The 25,728-nt window shown below is 40.5% G+C and overlaps 1 protein-coding gene across 6 annotated transcripts in view; it reads right to left on the minus strand.

The window, feature by feature from the left end:
- akt1 (v-akt murine thymoma viral oncogene homolog 1) overlaps positions 1-25,728 on the minus strand; it is a 129,351-nt gene that overhangs the window by 54,178 nt on the left and 49,445 nt on the right. For 5 of the 6 annotated variants that reach the window (XR_006312763.1, XM_043697566.1, XM_043697562.1 and 2 more), the window contains one exon: positions 6,455-6,583. The exons of the other annotated variant lie outside the window; for it this stretch is intronic. Coding sequence is in view for 4 of the 5 variants with exons in the window: in XM_043697566.1 (XP_043553501.1) it covers positions 6,455-6,583 (129 nt within the window). In the remaining variant the exon portion in view is untranslated. The remainder of the gene's footprint in view (positions 1-6,454; positions 6,584-25,728) is intronic. 6 annotated transcript variants of the gene reach the window in all.

Raw genomic sequence — 25,728 nt, forward strand, 5'->3', positions numbered from 1 at the left:
AGCAGACAACATGCTATAGGTGGAGGAACACTGCACTTGGAAGAGGGAATTCCAGGATTTTAACCCAGCAACAAAGAAAGAACAATGATATATTTCCAAGTCAGGATGGTGAATGGCTTGGAGGGGAACTAAAAGGTGGTGGTGCTCCAATCTATCTGCTGCCCTTGACCTTCTAGATGGAAGTGGTCATGGGGTTGGAAGCTGCTGTCTAAGGATTTTGGCAAATGTTTGCATTATATCTTGTAGCCAGTACACACTGCTGCTAATGAGCATCGATGGTGGAGGAAGTGGATGTTTGTGGATGTGGTGCCTATCAAGCAGGCTGCTTGGTCCCTGATGATATATGTTCCTGGAGTGTTGTTGGAGCTGTACCCATCAGGACAAATGGGGAGTATTCCAACAGACTTTTAGAGTCATTGAGTCATAGAGATGTACAGCGTGGAAACAGATCCTTCGGTCCAACTTGTCCATGCCGACCAGATATCCCAACCTAATCTAGTCCCATTTGCCAGCAGTTGGCCCATATTCCCCTAAACCCTTTCTGTTCATATCCAGATGCCTTTTAAATGTTGCAATTGTACCAGCCTCCACCACTTCCTCTGGCAGATCATTCCATGCACGCACCACCCTTTGTGTGAAAAAGTTGCCCCTTAGATCCCCTCCCACCCTAAACCTATTCCGTCTAGTTCTGGACTCCCCCACCCCCAGGAAAACACTTTGTCTATTTATCCTATCAATGCCCCTCATAACTTTATAAACCTCTATGGAGGTCACCCCTCAGCCTTTGATGCTCCAGGGAAAACAGCCCCAGCCTATTCAGCCACTCCCTACAGCTCAAATCCTCCAACCCTGGAAAATCTTTTCTGAACCTTTTCAAGTTTCTGTGCCTTGCAGTGGGTGGACAGGCTTTTGGGAGGCAGGAGGAGAATTACTCACTGTAGTATTCTTAGCCTCTCATCTACTCTTAGAGCAAGAACAAAGAACAATACAGCACAGGAACAAGCCCTTTGGCCCTCCAACCTGAGCCAATACAGTTTGCCCTTCCATACTAAAACTGTCATGATTTACAGGATCCATATCCCTCTATTCCTTTCCTATTCATGTATTCGTCCAGGTGGTTCTTTAATGCAGAGGCTGGAATCGCACCAGGGTCCCTGGCGCTGTGAGGCAGCAGTGCTAATCACTGAACCACCACGCAGCCTCTTCCTTCATAACTATAAAATGCCATACCAGGCGACATTCAGGTAAACCTTTTCCATACCCTCTCCAAAGCATCCACATCCTCCTGGTAGTGTGGTGATCAGAACGATATATTATATTCCAAGTGTGGCCCAACTAAATTCTATAAAGTTGCAGCATAATTTGTCTATCCTTATACTCAATGCCCTTTCCAATGAAGGCAAGTATGCCATAAGACTTTTTTACAACTTTATTAACTTGCACTACCCCATCTTCGTACCTGCACACCCAGATCCCTCTACGTATCAATGCTCCTAATGGTTCTGCCAATCACTGTATAATTTCCACCGCACTTGACCGTCAAAAATGCATCACCTCACATTTATCTGGATTAAACTCAATCTGCCATTTTTCTGCCCATGCCTTCAACCTATCTATATCCTGCTATATCCTCTGACAATCCTCCTCAATATTCACAACTCCACCATTCTTTGTATCACTCATGCTCTTGTAGCCATTGTGTTTATATGGCAAATTCACTTGAGTTTCTGAAGAATGGTTGCCCCCCCTCCCCCCAAGATATTGATAGTGGGGGATTCAATTATGTTAACACCCTTTAATGTCAAGGGGCAGTTGTTAGATTTATCTCTGAATTGAGATGGTCACTGCCTGGCATTTGTATGACACAAATACTATTTATCACTTTCAGCTCAAGCTTGAATATTGTCTAGGTCTTATTGCATCTGATCATGGACTGTTTGAGAGTCACAAATGGTGCTAAACATTGGGCAAATATACCTAATTCAGATATTTCGATGAAGGGAATCCCATCATACATCTTGTCACGTTTTCTTAAGATGTTTGAGGAGTACCGATAAGCTGAATGGCAGGTGTCTTTTCTCTAGCGTGGGGGATTTAAAGACGAGGGGCTGTACATTTAAGGTGAGAGGAGAAAGACTTAACAAAGACACGAGGGGCAACTTTTTCACAGAATGGTTCATGTGTAGAATTAACTTCCACAGAAGGTGGTGGATGCGGTTACAACATTTAAAAGACATTTGGATCAGGACACGAATAAGAAATGTTTGAAGTGATATGGGTCAACACAGGCAGGTGGGACTAGTTTAGTTTGGGATTATGGTTAACGCGAAGGTTCTGTTTCCATGCTATATGACTCCATGACACTATATCCTACCACTATGATCGAGTGTTTGGTCATCTCACCTAATATAACAACTTACTTTACTTGATGACTATTACTATTCCATAATACTCTTATAAGGCTCTTTGGGAAAGTGAGAGTGTGGGGAAGTAGCACCACATGCTTTTACATTCCAATATTTATGACACCCTGAACACATCATAGTGCACAGTGATCTTGACCACACTGTGAAGTCCATTTAAGGCAATGATTTCCAAAACTTTCATGAAGAATCCCACATAAATACAAACACACTTCCAGGTACCTGTTCCTGGGAATCTCACACTCTTCCTAAAGGCACAAACAACTAACTACAGGAACAGAACAGTCCAATTGCAGAGTTTTCTTAAAAAAAAAATTGGTTCACCCCCAAAACTGAGATGTCCACAGCACTCTGGCTGACCTACCTGTAATCCTTGGACAGCCTGCCCTTGACCTTCAGGACTAACTGATCTAATCCCCAGACTAAGAAAATGGATCTCCAGTCTCTAGTAGGATCAAATGCCTGGTGACTGTGCCAGCCTCCTGATTGACTGTGGCATTATTCTGACTATGCACCACACTGGATTGCTGCCTTTGACTTGCAGACATTGTCATTTGTATGAAGCACATGCAGTGTGTTTGCTGACCATACTGCTGGCACATGCTGCAGGTGTGACACTGATATAGTACTGTGTCACTCAATCACTTGTCACTCCCTTGATTGTCCAATGCAGCCTCATGTCACAATCTGCCCACTTTTCCTATGCACCAAGAAGAGGCTGGAAATTAAAGGCTCTGTATACTAAGGAAGTAATCTGAATCACGGAGAGGCTAGCAGCCTGCAAGTCACTGCTGAAGTCAGTGAGTATGCACGAAGAATGCAGTGTGAAGTAAACACAAACTAAGAGTAGCAAGATGTATCCTGCGCAGATGCATGAGATGCCTGTGTGTTCTGCATGCAATATAACCTGGAAGAAGCAGGCGCAGTGAAATGATGAGGCTGGTGGTTTGTAATGCCAACTTGTATAGATAAAAGATTGAGACGGATTGCAGCCATGGAGCATGCAGGGACACTGTTATAATGAAGCATTTGCATGATGGCATCAGATACCTGTTTGCATGTCGGGAACTTGCGCTATCAAGTTTCACAGGGAAGAGGAGGAAAATTGGAAGTAGCATGCAATAATGCGAGATGGGTCTTTAATGAGGTGCAAGTAAATGGAAGTAAGGTTGCTCAATGATGAGATTCTGAAGTCTCTACTTAAGGTTTGAGGGGAGAATCACCAAGAACGATTTTTCTCGGATGTCGAGGTTCTGATTGTTTTTATTCATTCCACATATCCCACCTTTGTTACTCACAACACCCCAAGGAAAACAAATCACCCATAATACTTATTGGCCAATGTGAGCTTTCCTCAAAAACCATCTCTGAAAATATTATACCTTTGTCACATGTATTGATATATTTAGAGGGGTAACTGCTTGTACATTCAAATTGCAAGTTACATTATTAACTAATTTTGCATCATCCTTAAGTTTTGTTTCACACCAGATTAGTAATTTAATGCTTATTGAAGGAACCCGATTGATAGACCTTTTTGTAATGGCTCTAATATAGTTAAAGCACATAATTGGCCATATCAAGAACCAGGTGAAACAATTACATTCATGTTGAAAAAGCAAAATACTACGGATGCTAAATATTGGAAATAAAAAAAAACAGAAAATCCCGATGAAAGACAGGACTGGCAGCATCTGTCGAGAGTGAAATAGAGTGGCAAAGTGATGCTAACAGTATACAGAACAACCTTGATTATCCGAATTTCAGATTATTCGAAGAAGATCTTAAGGTCCCGTAAAAATGCTATCCATTATCTGAACAATCCATTATCTGAACTCTCCGTTATCCAAACAAAATACTCCCTGCCTGTCTTGTTCAGATAATTGAGATTGTTCTGCATATTCAATTCTCACAGCAGCTTAGGTCACCACGAAGAACTCTCCTTCTCAACCTCTCCTGTCACATGAAACATGGTGGCCCTTGGGTTAAACCACCACCAGTCGTGACAGAGCAGCCCTATGGTTCAGCAGGACTATTGCAACTTTACCTTTATTACATGCTGTTGATTATATTAATACCGTCAACAGAACCTTGTGATTCCACAAGATAAAAAAAATTGAAATATACATTTGGTCTTAATTTACAAACTCCATTAAGGTCAAGTCAAAAAAGGCTCATTCAAACATCATACAAATATATCTCTAATTTTAACAGAATGCTTACATGAATCTTATAATTCATCCATAACATTTGCACTTACTAAAGTTCAACACTGGTGCATGTTTTAAAGATCTTTACTGTAACAAATGGATTAAAACAATATAAGCAAAGCACTGTTGTTGTTAGTTTCAGAACTACAGAAAAAAAAATCCTCTTCAATTTTTAACACGAAAAACTTTGAACTGCAAATAAGTAGTCATTCATTTTTTTCCAGACTCAGTTCCCACCAACTCTTGACCCTGAAGATTTACTAAAATTCCTTTAATTCCCAGCCATTTAACATTTAACTTTATAATAGTCTTTCACTGTGAAAGGTACTACTGGTCATATTCCCTTGAACACAGGCTAAGCAAACCTTCCAGTGTCATTTTAATCCTTTAATCAGAGTGTAAGCTCCAACATGCACTCCTACAGTATATCTTAGAGACTTCCATAAGAATTAATGAACTAGGAACAGGATAGGTTATTCAGTCCCTCTCACATGATCACCTATTTAATAAGAGTACAATTGATCTGATGTGGCCTCATTTCCACATTCCCATCTACCCTGAACTTGCTGGTTTATCAAGAATGTATCTGTCCTTGCTTTAAAAGCATTTAATGACTTCTATCTCCAATCCTCTTTGCCAGAAAAAGTTCCATCGACTTTACCTCTAAAAGAAGAATTCTTTGCCATCCACATCTTACTTTTAAACTGTGCCCCCTGGACTCTCCCACAAGGGAAACATTCTCTTAGAAACCCTTGCCCTCTCAAAGCATATTTCCTCGACACATAAATCGCATGGGTTTTGTATCCAGGTAGAAATGCCAATCAGCTACCTTGAGATCCCAACTCTCTTACATTTTGGAAATCAATGTTTAGATTAAAGCATAACAGTTTACAACATGATATTCTTAACATCATTCTGGCATGTCAAAGCAATCTGTAAACACAAAAGCAGCTGCTTTCTCTCAAAATGGGAACGTCTTACACCATCTTTCCAGCAACATAATTTGTTTTGTCTTTAATGTTTGATAGCGAAATCGTCTGCGCCTGCTTTTAAGATGAATTTAAAACAGATCACAGGACTCCCGACATTTGTCTCTAAATTAAACAGATAGTCCCTAAACATAAAGAAATTTTGTAATCCTTAGAATTGTAATGTAAGGCACTAAAAATACCTTCACATCTCTACCATGTAAGATCAAACCCTGCGCCTGCTGCATCTCTCGTTGATAATTATAGAATCACAGAATCCCAGAATCCCTACAACGTGGAAGCAGGCCAGTCAGCCCATCGATTCCACATTGACCCTGTGATGAGTGTCACATCCAGACCATCCACCCCTACCCTCACCTGTAACCCTACATTTCCCATGGCCAATTCACCTAACCTGCACATTGTTGGACTGCAAGAGGAAACCAGAGCACCCAGAAGAAACCCACTCAGACATGGGGAGAATGCAAAATCTCCACACAGACTGACTGTTGTCTGAGGCTGGAATCGAACCCAGGCCTCTGACACTACAAGGCAGTGGTGCTACTGTGCCACCAGGCCACCCCAGTTATTTACTTTCAGAATACTGTAATTGCTAAACGTGGAACCGGTTTTTAACAGAGTTGAGCTCATAGTTTAAAACTTACCTATCAATGTTACAAACTGTAATTAGTTCAAACCAATTCAACAGTAAATGGTTTCATTCAGTGATCTGTTACTGTACTACTAATATAACAATTATCTTTTTATTTTATACACTGTTTTCAAATTTGAGCAGAACTGTGTGCTCGAACAGCAAGGAAAATTCCATAATGAAATTGTAAGTCTTTCTTACGTGCTACAGAGAAGTTATTCAAAGGTGTTTCTAGTTGCTCTGCATCTTGTGGCCGCTCTTTATAGCCAATAAATGTACCATCAGTCTTCAACAAAAAATAGCGGGGCCTCCACGTTTTTATGTATTCTCCTGGAAATACAGGCAAGTAGAAAATATAACATCCCAATGTATTGTAAGTAGACATTAACAAAACAAGTTCAAATTATGCATTCCTTTAGTCCTGTCCTTTGACCAAAGGGTTGTATAGAACTAGAAGACATATTTAAACTTCCCTATACTGTAATCTCAAATCCAGGGGGAAAAAAAGAGGAACTCGGGGGATGAGAAAAAAGTTTTACAGTATAAGTACCTTTGTTATGCTGGGTCATAGACAGGCAACTTGGCAAGGCATCTGGAAATTCTTGCCAAAAAGTCGAGGATGGTCATAACTATTTAATTTACACGTTACTCTTTGAAGGGCCAGGCTGAAGTAATGATGAGGAGAAAAAGTGAGGAATGCAGAGGCTGGAGAGTCAAAGTCGAAAACTGTGGTACTGAAAAAGCACAGCAGATCAGGCAGCTTCCAAGGAGCAGGAGAGTCGACGTTTTGGGCTTAAGCCCTTTATCAGGAATATTGGTAATGTGTTGGGGGTGGGGTACTGAGAGATAAATAGGGAAGTGGGGCTGGAGCTGGGGTGGGGGAGGTACTGGGAAGGCAATAGGTGGATGCAAATGGAGGGTATTTGTGATAGATCAGTGGGGAGGGTGCAGCGGAGAGGTGAGAAGGAAGATGGACAGGTGGGACAAGTCAAAAGGGCGGTGTGAGGTCGGATCTGTGATGAAGTGGGGGGAGGGGAGATTTGGAAACTAGTGAAGTTGATGTTGATGCTGTGTGGTTGAACAGTCCCAAGGCAGATGAAGCGTTCTTCCTCCAGTGTTGGGTGGCTTGGATTTGGTGGTGGAGGAGGCCCAGAACTTGCATGTCCTTGGTGGAGCGGGAGGGGGAGTTGGAGTTGAAGCAGTTGGCCACAGGGTAGTGGGGTTGTTTGGTGCGTGTGACCAAGAGATGTTCCCTGAAACACTCTGCAGGTTGACCAGTGCAATAATCCTACCCTCAATCATGTACAACTAAAGTGTCTAGTTTGTGTGCAGTTAATTTATAATGATTTTTAGAATTGTATTTTATAATTCAGTAAAGTTCTGAAAATAAAATTACAAAATCATAATGAATGGGTGGCACGGTGGCTCAGTGGTTAGCACTGTTGCCTCACAGCACCAGGGACCTGAGTTCGATTCCCACCACAGGTGACTGTGCGGAGTTTGCACATTCTCCCAGTGTCTGCATGAGTTTCCTCCCACAATCCAAAGATATGCAGGTCAGGTGAATTGGCCATGCTAAATTGCCCATGCTAAATTGCCCATAGTATTTGGTGTATTAAGTCAGGGGGTAAATATAGGGTAGGAGACTGAGTTTGGTGGATTTGTTGGACCAAAGGGCCTCTTTCCATATTATAGGATTCTAATTTAATCTAATACTATAAACGTCATGGGACACTGCAAAAAAGTAGTCAGCTTTATTTTAAATGATGAACAAAGTGTGTGTGTAATTTTTCATTTCTGATTGACGGAAGCCATTGTAAAATTTGTACTCTGCTAGCTAAAAATGGCAAAAGATATTTCACCACTATCTAATATCACCATATAAAATGGTCAAAGTAAACCTAAGCTAAAACCACAAGCTAACATAATATTAGCAACACCCCACACATAAGACATACAAGCAGTAACAAGCCATTCAGCCCATTGGCTTTACTTCCCCATTCAATGAGATCACGGCTGATATGATAATTCTCAATTCCATTTTTCTGCCTTTTCTCCAAAACACTTGATTTCTTTATTGATTAAACATGTCTCTCTCACTTAATGAAACAGTCTCTATAGCCCTCGGTGGTAAGTATATTTGACAAGTTCACCACCTTCAAAGAAGAAATTCTTCCTAATCTCTAAAATGTTTGAGCCGTTATTCTTAGATTATGGCTTTTTGACCTGGATTCTTCCACAAGGGAACATCTAACCTGTCAAGTCCCCCTAAGGATCTCGCATGTTTACAGCTATATAACCTCCAGCTATGTGCCTCCATATTTTAAAGAGAAATATCCCCCATCACTTAAATCATAATGAGAAGCAAGTAGCTTCCAAGTCTGTGTCAATATTGCACACAGATTGGGCATTATAGGCCGGTGGTGATTCACCTTCAGTTTCCTCCCTTTTCAGGAAGTGATTGGCTGCAGATGATGCTCTCTCATGTGAGAACTCATGGGTGCAATATCACATTCTATCCACTCTGTGGCACAGCATGTTAGAACATCAATGCACTCCACTTCAATACATCTCACAATTATTGAATATTGCACTTATTTTAAACAATCAGGTTAGCAGGCAGTGAGTTTATTTAGTCTCAAATCATCTCTCTAGAAGCTTCAATTCCACAATAGAACAATGGATTGTTTGTTGCACATTTCTCAATCTTCAAAATTAGGTATGAATGCATATTGTTAGGACAGGACAGAAAAAGCTCTTATGTGCACTTCAGCAGCTGCTTACAGCTGACAAACGGGAAAGTATTGAGGGCTGAGGACAAAACGTAGTCTCTTCCTTTTTAAAATATTGCTGTTAGATGTTCTACCTTATGTATAGCGTAATATTATGGTTACAGAGTAATTAAAAAGATTTATCATTGTTGAAGGCAGACAGCAGATTTATAAACAGCACAGAAACATTGTCAATATAGTTTTCCTTCAATCACAACCAGATATTAGACACATCAAACTGATGCTCACCTTCATAATCTGGAAATTGTAAAAATAAATAAATAATGTGCATCAGAATAGATGCTGCTTGAAAGCTAATTTCTCTATCAACCCTACTACAACAAGAAGCCTTGTGGTTTTATGTTCCTTCAGTAATATACTAAGGCATGAAGTAATAACTTTTTGTTAACTCATATTTTATGCCCCAAACCCCATCCCCCAAGTACAAGGCGAAAGTCAGGAGTGTACGGAACATTCCCCACTTGCCTGGATGGGTGTGTGTCTCCAACAACACTCAAGCAGCTTGACACCATCCAGGGCAAAGCACTGTGCTCATTTGGCACCACATCTACAAACATTTGTTGGCTCCACTATCAATGCTCAGTAGCAACTAGATTAGATTATATTAGATTACTTAGATTAGATTAGATTACTTACAGTGTGGAAACAGGCCCTTCGGCCCAACAAGTCCACACCGACCCGCCGAAGCGCACCCACCCAGACCCATTTCCCTACATTTACCCCTGCACCTAACACTACGGGCAATTTAGCATGGCCAATTCACCTAACCTGCACATTTTTGGACTGTGGGAGGAAACCGGAGCACCCGGAAAAAACCCGGGTGGAAACCCACGCAGACACGGGGAGAATGTGCAAACTCCACACAGTCAGTCGCCTGAGGTGGGAATTGAACCCTGGTCTCTGGCGCTGTGAGGCAGCAATGCTGCCCACAACTACATGTACCATCTGTGAGATGCACAGCAGAAATTCACCAAGGCTCCACCGATGTATTTTCAAAAGCCATGGCCTGTACTGTTGCAAAGGTCTGAAGAAGGGCTCATGCCCGAAACGTCGATTCTCCTACTCCTTGGATGCTGCCTGACCTGCTGCGCTTTTCCAGCAACACATTTTCAGCACTGTTGCAAAGGATCAGGATAGCAGATACATGGGAACACCACCACTTGCAAGTTCCTTTTCAAGCCATACAGTACCTTGACTTGGAAATGTATCCTATTACTGCACTGACTGGGTGAATGGCTTCCACCCATTCCTAAATTTTCCACATGCCTGGTTAAGTACATTCCACAACACACAAGATACAAGGTACCTGACACCATCCAAGACAAAGCAGCCTGGTTGACTGACAGCCAATCCATTACCATAAGTATTCATTCCCTTTATGACTTCTACAGGAGCAGCAATTATTACAATCTACAAAATTCACTGACAGCAACACACCAAGTCATCTTCAATAGCACTTTCGAAATCTGTGATCCAATTAGAGCGACCTACACCAGGGATTACAGCAAGTCAAGAGGGGTCTCCCCACAACCTGCTCAGGACAGCCATATTGATAACGATATCCAGAGTAGGACAGAAAGGAATAGTGTACAAACATAGAAAACAGGAGTAAATAGGACCAAACTGTGGGGATGAATGGTAAAAATGTAATTAATGGCATTTTACTTGAATGCTCATCATATTCAGAACAAGTTAACGGCATCAGTACAGGTTAACTGGTATGATCTTATTGGCAGCACTGTCAGTATAGGATGGAAGATGCTAATGGTAGGAGGAGTCTCTCTGCCCCTAAAAGCAGTTGTATGGTAAGCCAGAAAATACAACAGGTGATAATGAGCATACGTAATAATGGCAGTACATTAATCATGAGGACTTGAATCTTCACATAGATTAGGAAAATCAAATTGTTAGAGATAGCCATGAGGAGGAATTCAAAAAGTGTGATTTTCGGATAGTTTTCTAGAACAATATGTTGTGGATTCAACCAGAGATCAGGCTATTTTGGATCTGGTGATGTATAATGAACCAAGTTTAATAAACAATGTCAGAGTCAAAGATCCCCTAGGAAACTGCGACCATATGGTGTAGAATTTAGCATTCAGTTTGAGGGGAGGAATCTTTGTTTGGAAACAACCATACTAAAAACTTCAATAAAATGTAATTACAAAGGAATCAGATGTTTAAGAAAAATAGTTGATAATTCACAACAAAGACATAGTCTGATAAGGAGGAATGATTCCAGGAAGGGGATAAACCCCTTAGGGACCAGGCTAGGGAAATGATAATGGGAACCAGGAAATGGCAGGAGTTGAATAATTTGTATCAGTCTTTACAGTGAAAGAAACTAATACCACTCCAAAAATACAAAAAGAAAATCAAGAGTTGGGATATCTGGTGGGCATAGACAAGCTGGACCGAAGGGTTGTTTCCGTGCTGTATATCTCTATGACTCTATGAATCTAGGAGAGGAAAAAGCATAAAACTTTCACTGGATAAAAAGTACCATTAAGTCCTCAATACAGAAAGCTAGCATGCATGTTCACTATGTAATGGGAAGGCAAATGAAATTTTTGCCTTTATTTCAAAGGAAATAAAGTATAAAAAATGGGAGGTCTTGCTGAAATTATACAAGGCCACAGACCACAGCTCGAATACTGTGAACAGCTTTGGAGTCCTTGTCTAAGGAAAAATATACAGCATTGGAGACAGTCCAGGGAAGGTTTACTAGACTGATCCCACTGTCTCATGAGGAGAGGTTGAGTAGGTTGGGCCTAAACCCACTGGGGTTTTTAAGAATAAGGGGTGACCCCACTGGAATGTACAAGATTCTCCGGGGAGTTGACAGGGTAGACCTTCCAATTGTTCCTCATGGCTATCTGTAGCATTGTGACTTTTCTAATCTAGGTGAAGCTTCAAGTCTCATGATAAATATACTGCCATTGTTCTATCTATTTCTGGGAGAGTCTAGGACCAGAAACCATATCTCAGAATAAAGAGGTCACACATTTAAGACCGAGATGAGGAGGAATTTCTTCTTTCAGCGGACAATGAATTTGTTGAATTCTTTACCCTCTGAAAGATGTAGAGGCTGGATTGTTGAGTATATTCAAAGCTTAGATAGCCCGATTTTTTTTCATCACTAAGGGAATCAATGGTTATGGAGAAGAGGCAGGAGAATGTGAAGCTGAGAATCATCAGATCAACTATGGTCTTATTAGAGTAACAGAGTAAATGCAATGGACTGAATGGCCTACGTCTGCTCCTATATCTGCTTATCCGAGGTTTACTCAGGACTGGATAATAAATGCTGACCTTGCCAGGAAAACTCTCAGTGTTTAAAAAGATCCTTGTTTAATGACTCGTTCAACTGGCAGCAGTTCCAAAAGGCAACACAAGCTCAATATGGTATAGCAGTGCTAGCTTAGATTTCACTCCCAAGTATTTGGTCGCCGTATTTGAACTTACAACTCAGATGAGAGTGCACTACCCCTACGTTACAGCTAATGTTGTTCATTAGCAGGAATATTCATTGCTCCTTTTGACAATAATGTATGAAGGCACTTGTCAAAATTGATTAAAAATACAAAAGTCCTTTATTTCTTTCAGATGTAAGGGAGCAGACAAATGGATCAGAAGATTCCCAGTTGAATAAGCTAAGGCAGTTCAGAAATTGAATTACACGTATTGTGTAAACAGAAATCTAATGCCAGCTTTATATTTTAGGTGAAACAGGTATAACCAACCAATGAAAACAACCAGCAGCTTTAAGGAAATATCCACTTCCTTTTTATGGAACAGCATTTTTAATACTGTCAAACGTGATTTTATTATCATCACTGGTAAGTAAAATCTTTGTCCATCTTTAAGCAGGCAATTTGATGGCGACCATCAAATTTGAGCTGTGCGTTTTGTTGTTAGCCCTTTTACAAACTGGGACAAAAACCAGTCACCATTATCTCTCAAAATCTTTTCCCATGTAAATATTATTGTCCCAGTCAACTTCGGTTGACTCAAGTCTTCACTTTTGATAGTTAGTTCCTTAGTAGTCACTATATTCATCTCATTCTACAGCTCCACATCAAGGGTTTCATCCTTGTCACATGAGCATACCAGCTCAATGTACTGTGCGAGCTGCTGCTCACGATGAAGGTTGCCTCCACCATCCGCTCTCAGTGGAGGAACCTACAGATCTTTTTGGTCTAAGGCAGTAAAGAAAGCCCACTTCCCGGCCCACTTAGAAGAGCCTCTTGCAGTAAACAAGGTATAGTTTATTGCATATTAACAGTATAGGTTACATTGATATGATAGACATTGTTTCAGAGACTTTAAGCACAACCAGATGTGTGAGGATTCACTCCCTCAAAATCCTAAACTGTTTTGCCTACAAGTCCATATGAAATAATCATAGTTGGTAATACTTATGGCAGTATTTAGTTTTAACCCCTTCAAACCCAGGTATAAGAATTGCAACTTAGCAACCTATACTGTACTCCCAGTTTACCATCTATTAATTCCGCCATTTCTCTTTTATATCCTCTCTCACTTGTGCCTTAATAATGAAGTTTATACATATACATGTTATGTCCTGATTTTCTGCTGCTGTAGTCTCTTCTAAACAACTCATAGCCTAGCAGTTGTACGTTATCTTTCCACAGGAACTGTTGCAATAATTGTAAGTATTTGGAGAAGCGAAGAAATGCTGAAGAAACAAAGAATTAAAAATGAACATCATTTTTATGTTATATTTTAAAACCAAGGTGAACACTTCAATGATCCAAGCTACTTGTGAAATATTATCCTAAAATAGAGCTGCCAGTGGAATTCCCCGCTGTGGAAGATGCAGATGGGGAGAGTATGCTAACTCTCCAGTTCAATTCAATCTGTCTTTGGATAGACATCTGCCCTCTATCAGCTGATCAAGAGAAAAGAAGCATCTGTGCTGTGAAATAAAGCATGTATTTTCTCTCACCTATTTTGACAATAGAACCACAGCTGGGGAGGTGAAAGGCAAAGAAAAAGGAAAGAGGAAATATAGAAAAACAAACCGGCAACTCGAGCTCCACTAATAATGGAGTACAGAAAAAGCAAAAGCATAGTTGCTGATAATTGATTCCGCCTATTTTGCCTCGAATCAGTGCCAAATATCTGAAGGATCTCCTCATCAAGATCTATGAACTTACTGAGAAACACCAGATGCAACATTTAAAAGAAGATGTTCCGAATTAAAATTCACATGCCAAGTTCAATTAATGGTGAACATTTGCAAAAGAAATCCAAATATGTGAGCAGAAACATTTGAATTTTAACTATTTAAGATAGATTTTCCAAGATCTTGAAGATGAAAGTCACCGCACTCTTTACAAACAATCAGAAAAAATTCACAATTAGTAATATGTCACAGCACATGTCTGACTCAATATCTGTTGTATTGCTACACAGTTCTCAGAGAGGCATTTTACCTTGAAGGCATCTAAATGGCATCATAGTACTTTGGTAAAACTTTGGTATACATGATCTCTATCTCTTATTCTCTGTACAAAGTTAGTTGTTTTTAGAAAATTCTGATTAAGAACCCAAGTTTGTGAAACATGTTACATGGGCTAACATATAGATATCCACACCATTAATACTTGCTGTCAAGTATGTAGTGATATTATTTCCAACAGCATAACAGAATGGTCCAAACTGCAAAAGCAAATCATACTTTTGTACATCTTGGAACAACTAATGGAACTAATAAATTTTCAGAGTTTATCAACAGAGAACAAAATTAATTTACAATATCAGAAATTGTTGGGTTGTCATTTGTGTATACTGCTTAAATCTTTGTCTATTCTAGAGAAAAAAATAAATTCTATTTAAAGAACAATCTACTTTGTCACAGATATCATATTTGAGGTACCCAGTTTTCAATCCTAAAATGGCAGCACTCCTATAAACTGACTCAGCAAGGCAGCATTAGATTATCAGTATCAAGGGGCTACAGATATCTAATACAGTATTCCAGCAAAAGAAAAACTACCTTTTTTTTTGAAAAAATAGCCCAATTAATCAATATTCTACTTTGTTAGGATCAAGTATTTACAATAAAGGCACGGTTTACATGTGCATCTTTCAAGGTTTATTTGTTTTAAGAAAAGGTAAAGAAAAGGAATCTTGGGACTTTTTATAACTGGGCAACTGAAAATAACCTGGTTTAAAATTGACAATTTTAGATTACTCTGGTTATTAAAATATAATGACTTGACAGCCAACTAATTGGGGAATCCATGCAAGCTGCTGTGAAATTTTCTCAATATATAAAGCTGTGCCCTTGCTTTGTCTTTCACATCAGTGAAGTTCTGGACACAACTGGATATATCACTGCAACAACAAACAACAAAATACTTCCCCATGCACAAAGGAAAGCAGTTAACCAGTTGAGCAACTGACATATCATAATATTCTAAACAATTATAATAATAACAACATGCATGGCCCAAAACTTTAATGAGAATACCTGTGTGAAAATCACTCCAATTAAATAGATGCTTCAAAAAGAATAAAGCACAGAAGGATTTTGCTCAGGAGCAACATGTGTTATAAACTAAGACAAAGGTTCAAAGATAATTAGGAAATTGGTCACACAAATAAAAATAGTAACTCCCACATCTTTGATGCTGCAAAATGGATAATTGCCAGCTCTCAAACATCTCATTTGAAGTAATTCTTTATAAAACAACAGCAGATACCTAACACTTTTGTTCTGCTGCTATCATTTTTTATCATGACACACCAATGGCTTCATTTTTAGAGGACTACATTGCAGCATAGCTAGTGCATGCTGGCTATTCTGAAGAATTTACTTGTTAAAGTCATAATATAGTACCCATGTCTTGATTAATTATAGAAGGTAAAGAAAGAAAGAGTGAAGCGAAGAGTGCTGCAAAGTGCACTGCCTCAATGTGGAGACAGGCCCAACAAGTCCGCACTGACCCTCCATAGAGTAACCCGCCTAGACCCATTCCCTTACCCTACATTTACCCCTGACAAATGCATGTAACCTACACATCCCTGAACTATAAGCAATTTAGTACAACCAATCCACCCTAACGTGCACATCTTTGGATTGTGGGAGGAAACCAGGATACCCAGAGGAAACCCACGCAGACACAGGGAAAATGTGTAAACTCTGCACAGTCACCAGAGACTGGAATCAAACTTGGATCCCTGGCGCTGTGAGGCAGCAGTGCTAACCACTGAGCCACCATGCCACCCATTCTTTAAACCAGTTAGCTGGCCCTAATTTTTTAAAAAGCAAAGAAATTTGCCCTGAGGAATATTCTAGAAAGACTTGAAAATTCTATTTGCGAACCACATTTTTTTTCTTTATTCACTTACGGAATGAGGGCATTGCTGGCTAGGTATTATTTATTGCCCATCCCTATTTGCCCAGAGGGCAGTTAAGAGTCAACCACATTGCTGTTGGGTCTGAAGTCACATATAAACCATACCAGATAACGATAGCAACTTCCTTCCCTAAAAAGACATTAGTGAACCAGGTGTTTTTTTTCCTGAAAATCGACAATGGATTCATGGTCATCATTGGATTCTTAATTCCAGATTTTTTTGATACAAATTCCATCACCGGCCATGGCAGAATTCAAGCCCAGGTCACCAGAACATTATTTGGGTCTGAGGATTAACAGTCCAATGGTAACACCACTTGGCTATCATCTCTCCACATGGGGTGTAATCTTGTTTAATGAAAATTAAGGAGGTGTGCCTGAAGTGGGACATACGTCCATTCAGGTTTTCTTTTGTGATTATGACCTTCTTAGATTATTGAGTATTCACGCACAGGTTGTACATCAAATTGTTTGGACAGGCAGCTGGGAAGATCTGCATGTGCATTAACATCTCCCCTCTCCCACCATTACCACCCCACAGGCATGACTTTTTTTTTTTAAATCTCCAACCACTGGCCAGTGTCTTTTAAAAGGTAACTGGCCAGCATTTTATTCTCTGCAACTAAGGAGCATTACTCAATCTCCACTCATAACCCTGATTCACCCCTGGAAATATTAGAGACCAGGCAAAACGTGAAGAGTTAGCAATCTTTCCTTAGATGTTCTTCCGAAGGTTGTCCAGGAAAGAAGGGAAGTTCTTTGAAGTGACAAAGACAATCTCTACAGAAGTGGCAGCAGAAGTTAGCACTCATGGGTGGCTCAAGAGGACCTGATTCCAGTACCAGAAAAGGATGAATGACATGCTGCATTCTGCAAGGGCTGTACTACCACTTGCTCAACGCTTCATGCCTCTGCGAGTAAGTTGACATTGCAAGGCTGCTATTAGAGAGGACTGGCACATACAAGTTTGGCAGCCAGACATCTCCATCAGGCACCTCATGTGCAATCAATGTCTTCCACTTCATGTCAACTCCCAATGTAACAACTACCACAATGGCACTGCCTCTAACTCATCTGCCAGGGTTCACATTTCAAATATTAAAAAGGAGTGACAACACTCAACAGCTCACACCCCATCAATTCACTTAGCTTTCTTAACTCTCAGAGAATGTACACATTTGATTGTTTTTCAACAAAGGTTTGCAGGAGACAAGAACACAAGCACAAAAGATGCTTTGGAATCAACACTTCACAGATATCTCAGGCATACACATCTTACAATGTTTTGTTTGTCAACAACTGTAGTTCTTTGACAATGCTGACTCACATTTCAATGAGAATTCTTCAACGCCTAACTACCATCCATACCACCATCTTCTTAGTTGTGACTTGGACAATCACAAGATTGCACCTACACAGAAGACCATCCCACATCAGGCTTGAACACTCTATGCCCCAGAACACCACAGACCAGCTGCCAAGGGTCATCAGCGTAACCTGACAAAGGAGTCAGCTGGCTTCTTCAAGCTCTGCTGTGGCTGCTACAGTGGCACACAAGACCAAATGGTAGGATTTTTGTTTTGTTCACAGATTGTGGGCATCACTGCCCAAGCCAGCATTTAGTGCTCATCCCTAATTACCCAGAGGACAGTTATGACTCAACCACATTGCTATGGGTCTGGAATCACATGTAGGCCAAACCAGGTAAGGATGGTGATTTCCTTCTCTAAAGTACATCAGTGAACCATATGGGTATTTCCTACAATAAATGATGGTTTTTCATGGTCTTAGTCCTTAATGTTTTGCTAGATTCTTCATTCTGAATTTTCATAGAATTCAAATTCCATCATCTGCCATAGTGGAATATGAGCCCAGGTCCCCAGAACATCATTTAGGTCTCTGGGCTAATATTCAAGCACTACACCAATACCTGAGGTTTGTGCACTCAGACCATTAGCCATACTTTTTGGGAGTATCCCTTATCGCCCTGGAGTTGATAAAGGGATCTGGGAGATGTGCAGAATGTAAGTGTTATGTCAGCTCCCTGTATTACTGGTGCACAGCTGCAGGAATTGCTGCCCTTGGTCACAAAGCTGGATATTGAGGGAATGAAATCAGGAATAGGACCTGGATGATGCTATGGAGTCTGAGCACCAAATGCATGCAGTCGATGGTCCTAGTACCTAAGAATACACAATGATGATTGCCAATCTAACAGCTTGGCCCACTTTGGTCCATAGTGAACTGGACAAACTGTATTGCTTTCCTGTAATGGGCACAAATGAACTCACAAATGCACTTGTGATCTGCAGATTGAGATTTGAACTAAGGTTTGAAAGGAGCTGGTAGTGAGGAAGTTCAAGGTTTTTGTCATCTTCAGTGCCACTGCCATAGTCTGCCTCCCAGGCCATGCATTTGCAGATTTGTATTCAGAAGGTAGCAGACATGTGTACTGGTTTCCACAGTTTGGTAAAGATGTTTCCAACATTGTCTCTCATTTATCTATAAATAGCTACAACATCTTCAATACATTCTCTCTCAGTTTACGGCTTGATGGCACTGAAGACCCTGATTCCCCTTTTCAGGTAATGCTTGCTTCTCCACAGCAGCCATGCTACTCCTATGCCTCTGGTTCTGCTGGCACTGGGCATTTCTTGTTCTCTTCCTCCTTAACCACAGCAATGTTAGTACTGCTCCTGGGTTAAGTTGGTCTAACATCTGGCATAAAAGTACTAATCCATGAAGAAATATCAGGATGAGTTACTTCCTATTTGAAATCTAGACATAGCCACACTACCCCTTCAGCCCTTATCAATTTGTTAATGTGTTGGGTGATAGTCTGACTGAAAGCCACCTCAACATGATGAGGTACATCCTTCATGACCCAGGACCAATTTTCCTCTTCCTCATTCTGCCCTGTGCAAGATCTAATATTTTAGTAGTCTTCATTACCCCTTGTGAGCAGCCTTATAGCAGGGGAATCTACAGTCTACCAATTTCTTTTTAAACCATCCCTGCCCCACCCACCTTGACCTTCAGTGACACGGGCCTTTGAATGCTCCTCCATAACTGTGTATACAACTTTCCCTGGCCCCTGCCAACCCCCATACCACTCCTACTGAGTCTTAGGTACCCTTCTTCTCAGATGTAACAGCAACATGGATAATGATGTTCAGAATTGATAGAGCTTGTTCAACTTTATTCTGTAGAGTACTTCATTTTGGTGCTAAGCCCTTAACTGTGTGCACACGCAACAGTATTTTTCAGTTTGTATTTGATTCCCTCAAAAACAAAAACTTAAACACATGTACCAACAGATTCAAGAACACCTTCCTCCCCACTGTTATCAGATTGCTGAATGGACCACTCAAATTTTAAATTTAAACGTTGATCTAGCTCTTTGTGCACCTTCTTTGCAACCATAACATTGTATTCTTTGCTCAGTTCTATTATCCTAATGCACTTTGTATTGAATGATCGGTCTGTACCACATGCAAAACAAAACTTTTCACTGTACCTAGGTACATGTGACAATAACATTTTAAAAAATTAAAATTTGTAGTACAGATGCAAACCAATTTAGGAGGAAGATGGTAGTTGCTTTAACATTCACCTACCTTTTCCCTCTGTACTATACTGAATTCTCCCAATCACAGTAGAAGGCCTTCTCCTTTCCTCTAATATCTCCTTTCTCCTCAAACCTCCCTCTGTGACTCACAGTTCTTTCACCACCTCCCTGGATATTCCATCTATTCTGCCAATCCACTCCCATTCAGATCCTCATGCCAAGCCTTAGCCTTAAAACATCCTTTATTCAATTTATCTGCTCTTTCTCCTATCCTCGCATCCCAATTATCTCATGTAAGGTATTCCTGACTGTAACTATGTAGCTGTCATCCTTCCTTGTTTGTTTTGTCCTTATCAGTGTGATTTTCTCTTTTGTATCCCTGTTTCTAGTCTCCAGGAATGTTAGTGCCCCTAACAATCATACCCTTAAAAGTTACATTCTTTATTGTTCTTTTTCCCTTAATCCACATTTATTTGAACCCTAAGAGTTAAACCCTCCTTTCCACTAGAGCCCCATGTTGAGTAGAGCCCAATTTTCCTATCCCAGTCAGGTTTGCTTGGACAGATTTGTTGACCCAATTTAGCTTCATCCTTTACACTGTAAGCGCTTGAGCAAAGAAATAGCTTGATAATGAAGGAGCCAAGTTACTGAAGGAGTTACTTAGGGAAGCCTGGAGGAGGAAGTCTATCCCACCAGCCATACATCTCACTTAAAAAGCTGAATTAGTGAAAGATGTTTTTTTAGCTATCAAAACTGTGCCTGTAAATGTAATTCCAGTGGACTATGGTATTAACGAGTACTCAAGGCATGCTAACACATTCTCTGCTTTCAAGGTCGGGGAAGCCAACCCACCTGAAAGGTCAAGAACCTAATCCCAAATCTTTAACCCACCACTGGGAGACTGATTTTTAGCCACCCACCCAATTAAGTTTCCCATCTGCCTTTTCAAAGATATTGGGTGGGTCTGAAACATTACATCCATGATTCTATAAACAAAAACCACATAGGAAGCAAAGAAAGTTATGAGGTAAAAACAAGGACTGCAGATGCTGGAAACCAGGTTCTAGATTAGAATGGTGCTGGAAAAGCACAGCAGTTCAGGCTGCATCCGAGGAGCAGGAAAATCGACGTCTCGGGCAAAATCCCTTCATCAGGAATACACTTTGCTGAGTTCTTCAAAGAGCAGTCTCATGATGAATGGGAACACGCTGAGAAACTGATAGAATTCCAGAATAAACATGGAGGCTGAGTCCTCCTGCAGGATGTCAAGAAGCCAGAGCAGGATGAGTGGGGCAATGGTCTGGAGGCAATGCAGAGAGCTCTGCAGATGGAGAAGGATGTAAACCAGAGTCTGCTGGATCTGCACAAACTCTCCTCTGACCACGCGGACCCTCACCTGTGTGACTTCCTGGAGAGGCACTACTTGGATGAATAAGTAAAGATGATCAAAAAGCTGGGACATCACCAACCTGAAGAGATGGGAGCCCCTGAGAATGGCCTGGGAGAGTACCTGTTTGACAGGCTCAGCCTGAGCTGAGTGGGACTCTGGAATAATTTCATATTGCAGTTTCACCATGTATGGTACTAAACTGTGAATTTGCATTGAATTTGGAAATAAATCCTGTTCATGACAAAAAAAGAAAGTTATGATCCTGCTGGACAAATTTTAGAAAAGGAATTCAAGCTTCCAGTTGATAGCTAAAGGGAGAGCATTCCTCTAGTGCAAGTGAAACAAATCTTTCAGGTTCTTTTTACCCCTCAGGAATTTGGCTTTAATGTTCTAAATGTGAGCTCTTATTTACATTCCTGTGGAGTTATTGAGTCTCCAGCTTCTTCCTCTCTCCTGGGTCCTGGCAGACTAACGGTCCCTGAGAGTTTCCAGGAACATCTCAGAAAATGCTCTCCTCCATCGACCCCCACCCACCCCGCATGGTTTTGGAAATCATATGGAGCTTGTATGCAAGTAGAAACGCTGACTAATTATTCTAAAGACCCCAATATTTGAAGCTTAAAAACATATCTGCTTACAATTCCAACATTCTCAGCATGTTCCTGTAATTTGGGAGACTTACAGTCAAACCACTGTAAACACCGATGCCCAAGTGTGACCACCTTGTACCTTCTTCCCAGCAAAACAAAAAACTTTCAAATCTTTACCAGCCATGTCGACTAGATCTGTTATCAAGTTGACATCAAAACTGATCACACGACTCCCTTCAATTATCCAAATTAAAAGTTAAAACATAATCTGACATCTCAAATTGTAACCTCCTGAGAAATGAAACGTCACTGAAGTGATGAATTTTCATAACTTATAAACAGTTCATGCATTTTAACTAATTTACTACATACAGTTAAAGTCAAATTATTGTTCCCCTGTCACCACCCTCATGTTGTCATAGCTTTCCATCAAACATGTTGGCACCATCACAATACTTAACTTCAAATCACATCAACCAAATGTTTGTATCAGTTTGAATTTAAAGTCAGCTTCATTTTGATTTCTAAAATTCTTTATTCATATAGCTGAGCATTTATTTCTTTCGTTGTGGATTTGCCTTCCATTAGGCATTGTAGTACCTCTCCTTTCTCACTATCATTTATATTTCACGTTCTCAGTTAGACAGATTTATCCTTAGTTTAACAGCAAATTACTGCAGATGCTGGAAACTCTACTGAAAACAACAAATGCTGGAGATCACAACAGGTCAGGCAGCATCCATGGAGAGAGCACAAGCGAACGTTTTGAATATATTGCTTTGGAGAGGGTACAGAAAAGATTTATAAGAATGTTGCCTGGTATGGGGGATTTTAACTAAGAGGAAAGTTGGATCGAATGGGTTTATTTTCACTTGAACTGCAGCAAGTTGAGGGGCAATCTGATAGAGTCATAGAGATATACAGCATGGAAACAGACCCTTCGGTCCAACCCGTCCATGCCGACCAGATATCCCAACCCAATCTAGTCCCGCCCCTCATAATTTTGTAAACCTCTATAAGGTCACCCCTCAGCCTCTGACTCTCCAGGGAAAACATCCCCAGCCTCTCCCTGTAGCTCAGATCCTCCAGCCCTGGCAACATCCTTGTAAATCATTTCTGAACCCTTTCAAGTTTCACAACATCTTTTCGATAGGAAGACCAGAATTGCAAGCAATATTCCAACAGTGGCCTAACCAATGTCCTGTACAGCCGCAACATGACCTCCCGACTACTGTACTCAATACTCTGACCAATAAAATAAAGCATACCAAACGCCTTCTTCACTATCCTATCTACCTGTGACTCCACTTTCAAGGAGCTATGAACCTGCACTCCAAGGTCTCTTTGTTCAGCGACACTCTCTAAGACCTTACCCTTAAGTGTATAAGTCCTGCTAAGATTTGCTTTCCCAAAATGCAGTACCTCGCATTTATCTGAATTAAACTCCATCTGGTCCAGATCCTGTTGTAATCTGAGGTAACCCTCTTCGCTGTCCACTACACCTCCAATTTTGGTGTCATCTACAAACTTACTAACTGTACCTCTTATGCTCGTATCCAAATCATTTATGTAAATGAATGGCATGGATAGAGGGAATGTATGAGGCCTTTTCCCAGGATAGAGGGGTCAATTACTAGGGGACACACATTCGAGGGGCAGTGGGTTGGCATGGTGGGGGTGGGGGGGTTGGTTGGAATGTTTAAAAGAGATGTGAGAGACAAGTTTTTCACATAAAGGGGGCAGTTTTAGTTTGGAAGGGTAAAATGTGGGAGCACAGGCTTGGATGGCTGAAGGGCCTGTTCCTCTGCTGTGTTATTCTTTGTAGATTACCGATTTCTGATAATTGCCCTGGTCTGAGAGCCAGCTAGTGTAGATTTGTACACCAATAAGAAATTCTGTTTACCTTCTGTTTCATCCAAAGTCAACGCCCAAATGACAAATCATCCTTCTCTTTCAGAACTAAATGTTTCCTTAATGCTCACATTTTAAAGAAAGCTTCAGTGAGCGAGCTATGAGTCATCTTCCTTCTCTTTAAATGCAAGATTACAGAGCTGTTTCACTGCTTCAAGAATCTCATTGAGCTGACATTGATGCTCCAATAATAAAAATCCAGATTCTTCTTTTAAAAGTCAGCTCTCACATTCTTTTGCCTTAATAATGTTTCATACCTTCTCTTTCAAAATGAACTTTGCCCTATTTCACCTGATCAACAGCCACAGTGTCTTCATTTTAAAGTTTTACTTTCCCTCCCTGAAACTCTCATACTTGTAACTCCACAAAATCAACCAAGTCATTTTGCTTTAAAAGGCCAACGCTCTCTGAGGCTCCAACATTGCTTTTTTTATTGTTACCAACATCTTTAGTTCTGCAGGCAAGTTCAATGATGACGGATTCAGTTTGTTAGAGCTCTCGGATTTCAGTTTCAGAAATAGAGCTATTGACTCTTGGGACATAAATCAAGTTGAAAGAGTACTTTCTACAGCAGGATTCAACATAGTGTACTAAAGAAATCAGGGATTATCAATAGACTTTGTACCATCCCAGGAAATGACAGCACATCAATTCCCATGAAGTGAATTCTAGACATAACTGATGTGAGTAAGCTACTTGTGATAGTGTTAGGGTTACAGTTAGAGTCATGCTGATGTTAGGGTTAACCCTAACAATAGATGTATTGACTAAAACACAGATCAAATTCATGTCACACAATGGAACAGATGAACAACTTCTGTTGGTACGCTTTTATTTCGTGAATAACTTGAAGAGAAATTCATAGATTTTTCTAACTTCAGGAATTGGGCAACCTAGTATCAATATCAAGCTAAAGTGGAATTACTTGTACCACAACTACAAAATTCCTATAGTTTTTAATGTTTTGACGATCCTCAGCAAACATATCAGACGGCATTGATTTGCCACAAGCTTCACTCACTGGCACATTTTCTGGAGAAACACTAAACTTGCCCACAAAAGTTAATAGTTTGGCTTTAAACTTCCAACAGTCTGTCTTTGCATGACTTGTGCTATGGCAAAAATCAACATGTCGGTCTTCAATCACACGTATCTCTCACTATATTCCTTTTGCTCTAACTCCATCTGTCACTTACTCTGCACTTCTCCAACCCCAGCTTCTGCATAAATCATCCTTTTCCGAGCTACCATAGTTCGGAGGGTCACTGGACCTGAAACATTAACTCTGATTTCTCTCTACAGATGCTGCCAGACCTGCTGCGTTTTTCCAGCAATTTCTATTTTTGTTTCTGGTTTCCAGTATCGGCAGTGCTTCTGGGTTTTTTGTTTTGTTTTATCTGAATTGATTTTTCTTCCTCAAGTTCCAAGAGTTGAGCTCAACGATCCCTGTGGTTTTAGTATATGTTCTTAAATCGGTTTCTAACCTTTTGCTATTGCCCTCAAATTAGCCTTTGTTACTGTTGCAACATGATAAAGATAAATTCTCCCATTCAAGGAATGGTTCAGCAATAGACATAGATAACTTAACTTCACTTGAATTCAATAAAATAAAGAACAACACTGCACAGGAACAGGCCCTTCAGCCCACCAAATCTGCACCAATTCCTAGTCCTTACTTAGACCCGCTACTCATTGGCCATATGCAGTTTTTATTCCCCTGTTCGCCTCTAGTTCATGTGTCTATCAAGATATGCCTTAAAATTGCAAAGTGCGTCTGCTTTCACCACCTCCACTCGCAGTATGTTCCGGGCACCCTCCACCCTCTGCGTGGAAACT

Source organism: Chiloscyllium plagiosum, chromosome 10 (assembly GCF_004010195.1).
Source record: "Chiloscyllium plagiosum isolate BGI_BamShark_2017 chromosome 10, ASM401019v2, whole genome shotgun sequence".
Lineage (NCBI taxonomy): Eukaryota > Metazoa > Chordata > Chondrichthyes > Orectolobiformes > Hemiscylliidae > Chiloscyllium > Chiloscyllium plagiosum.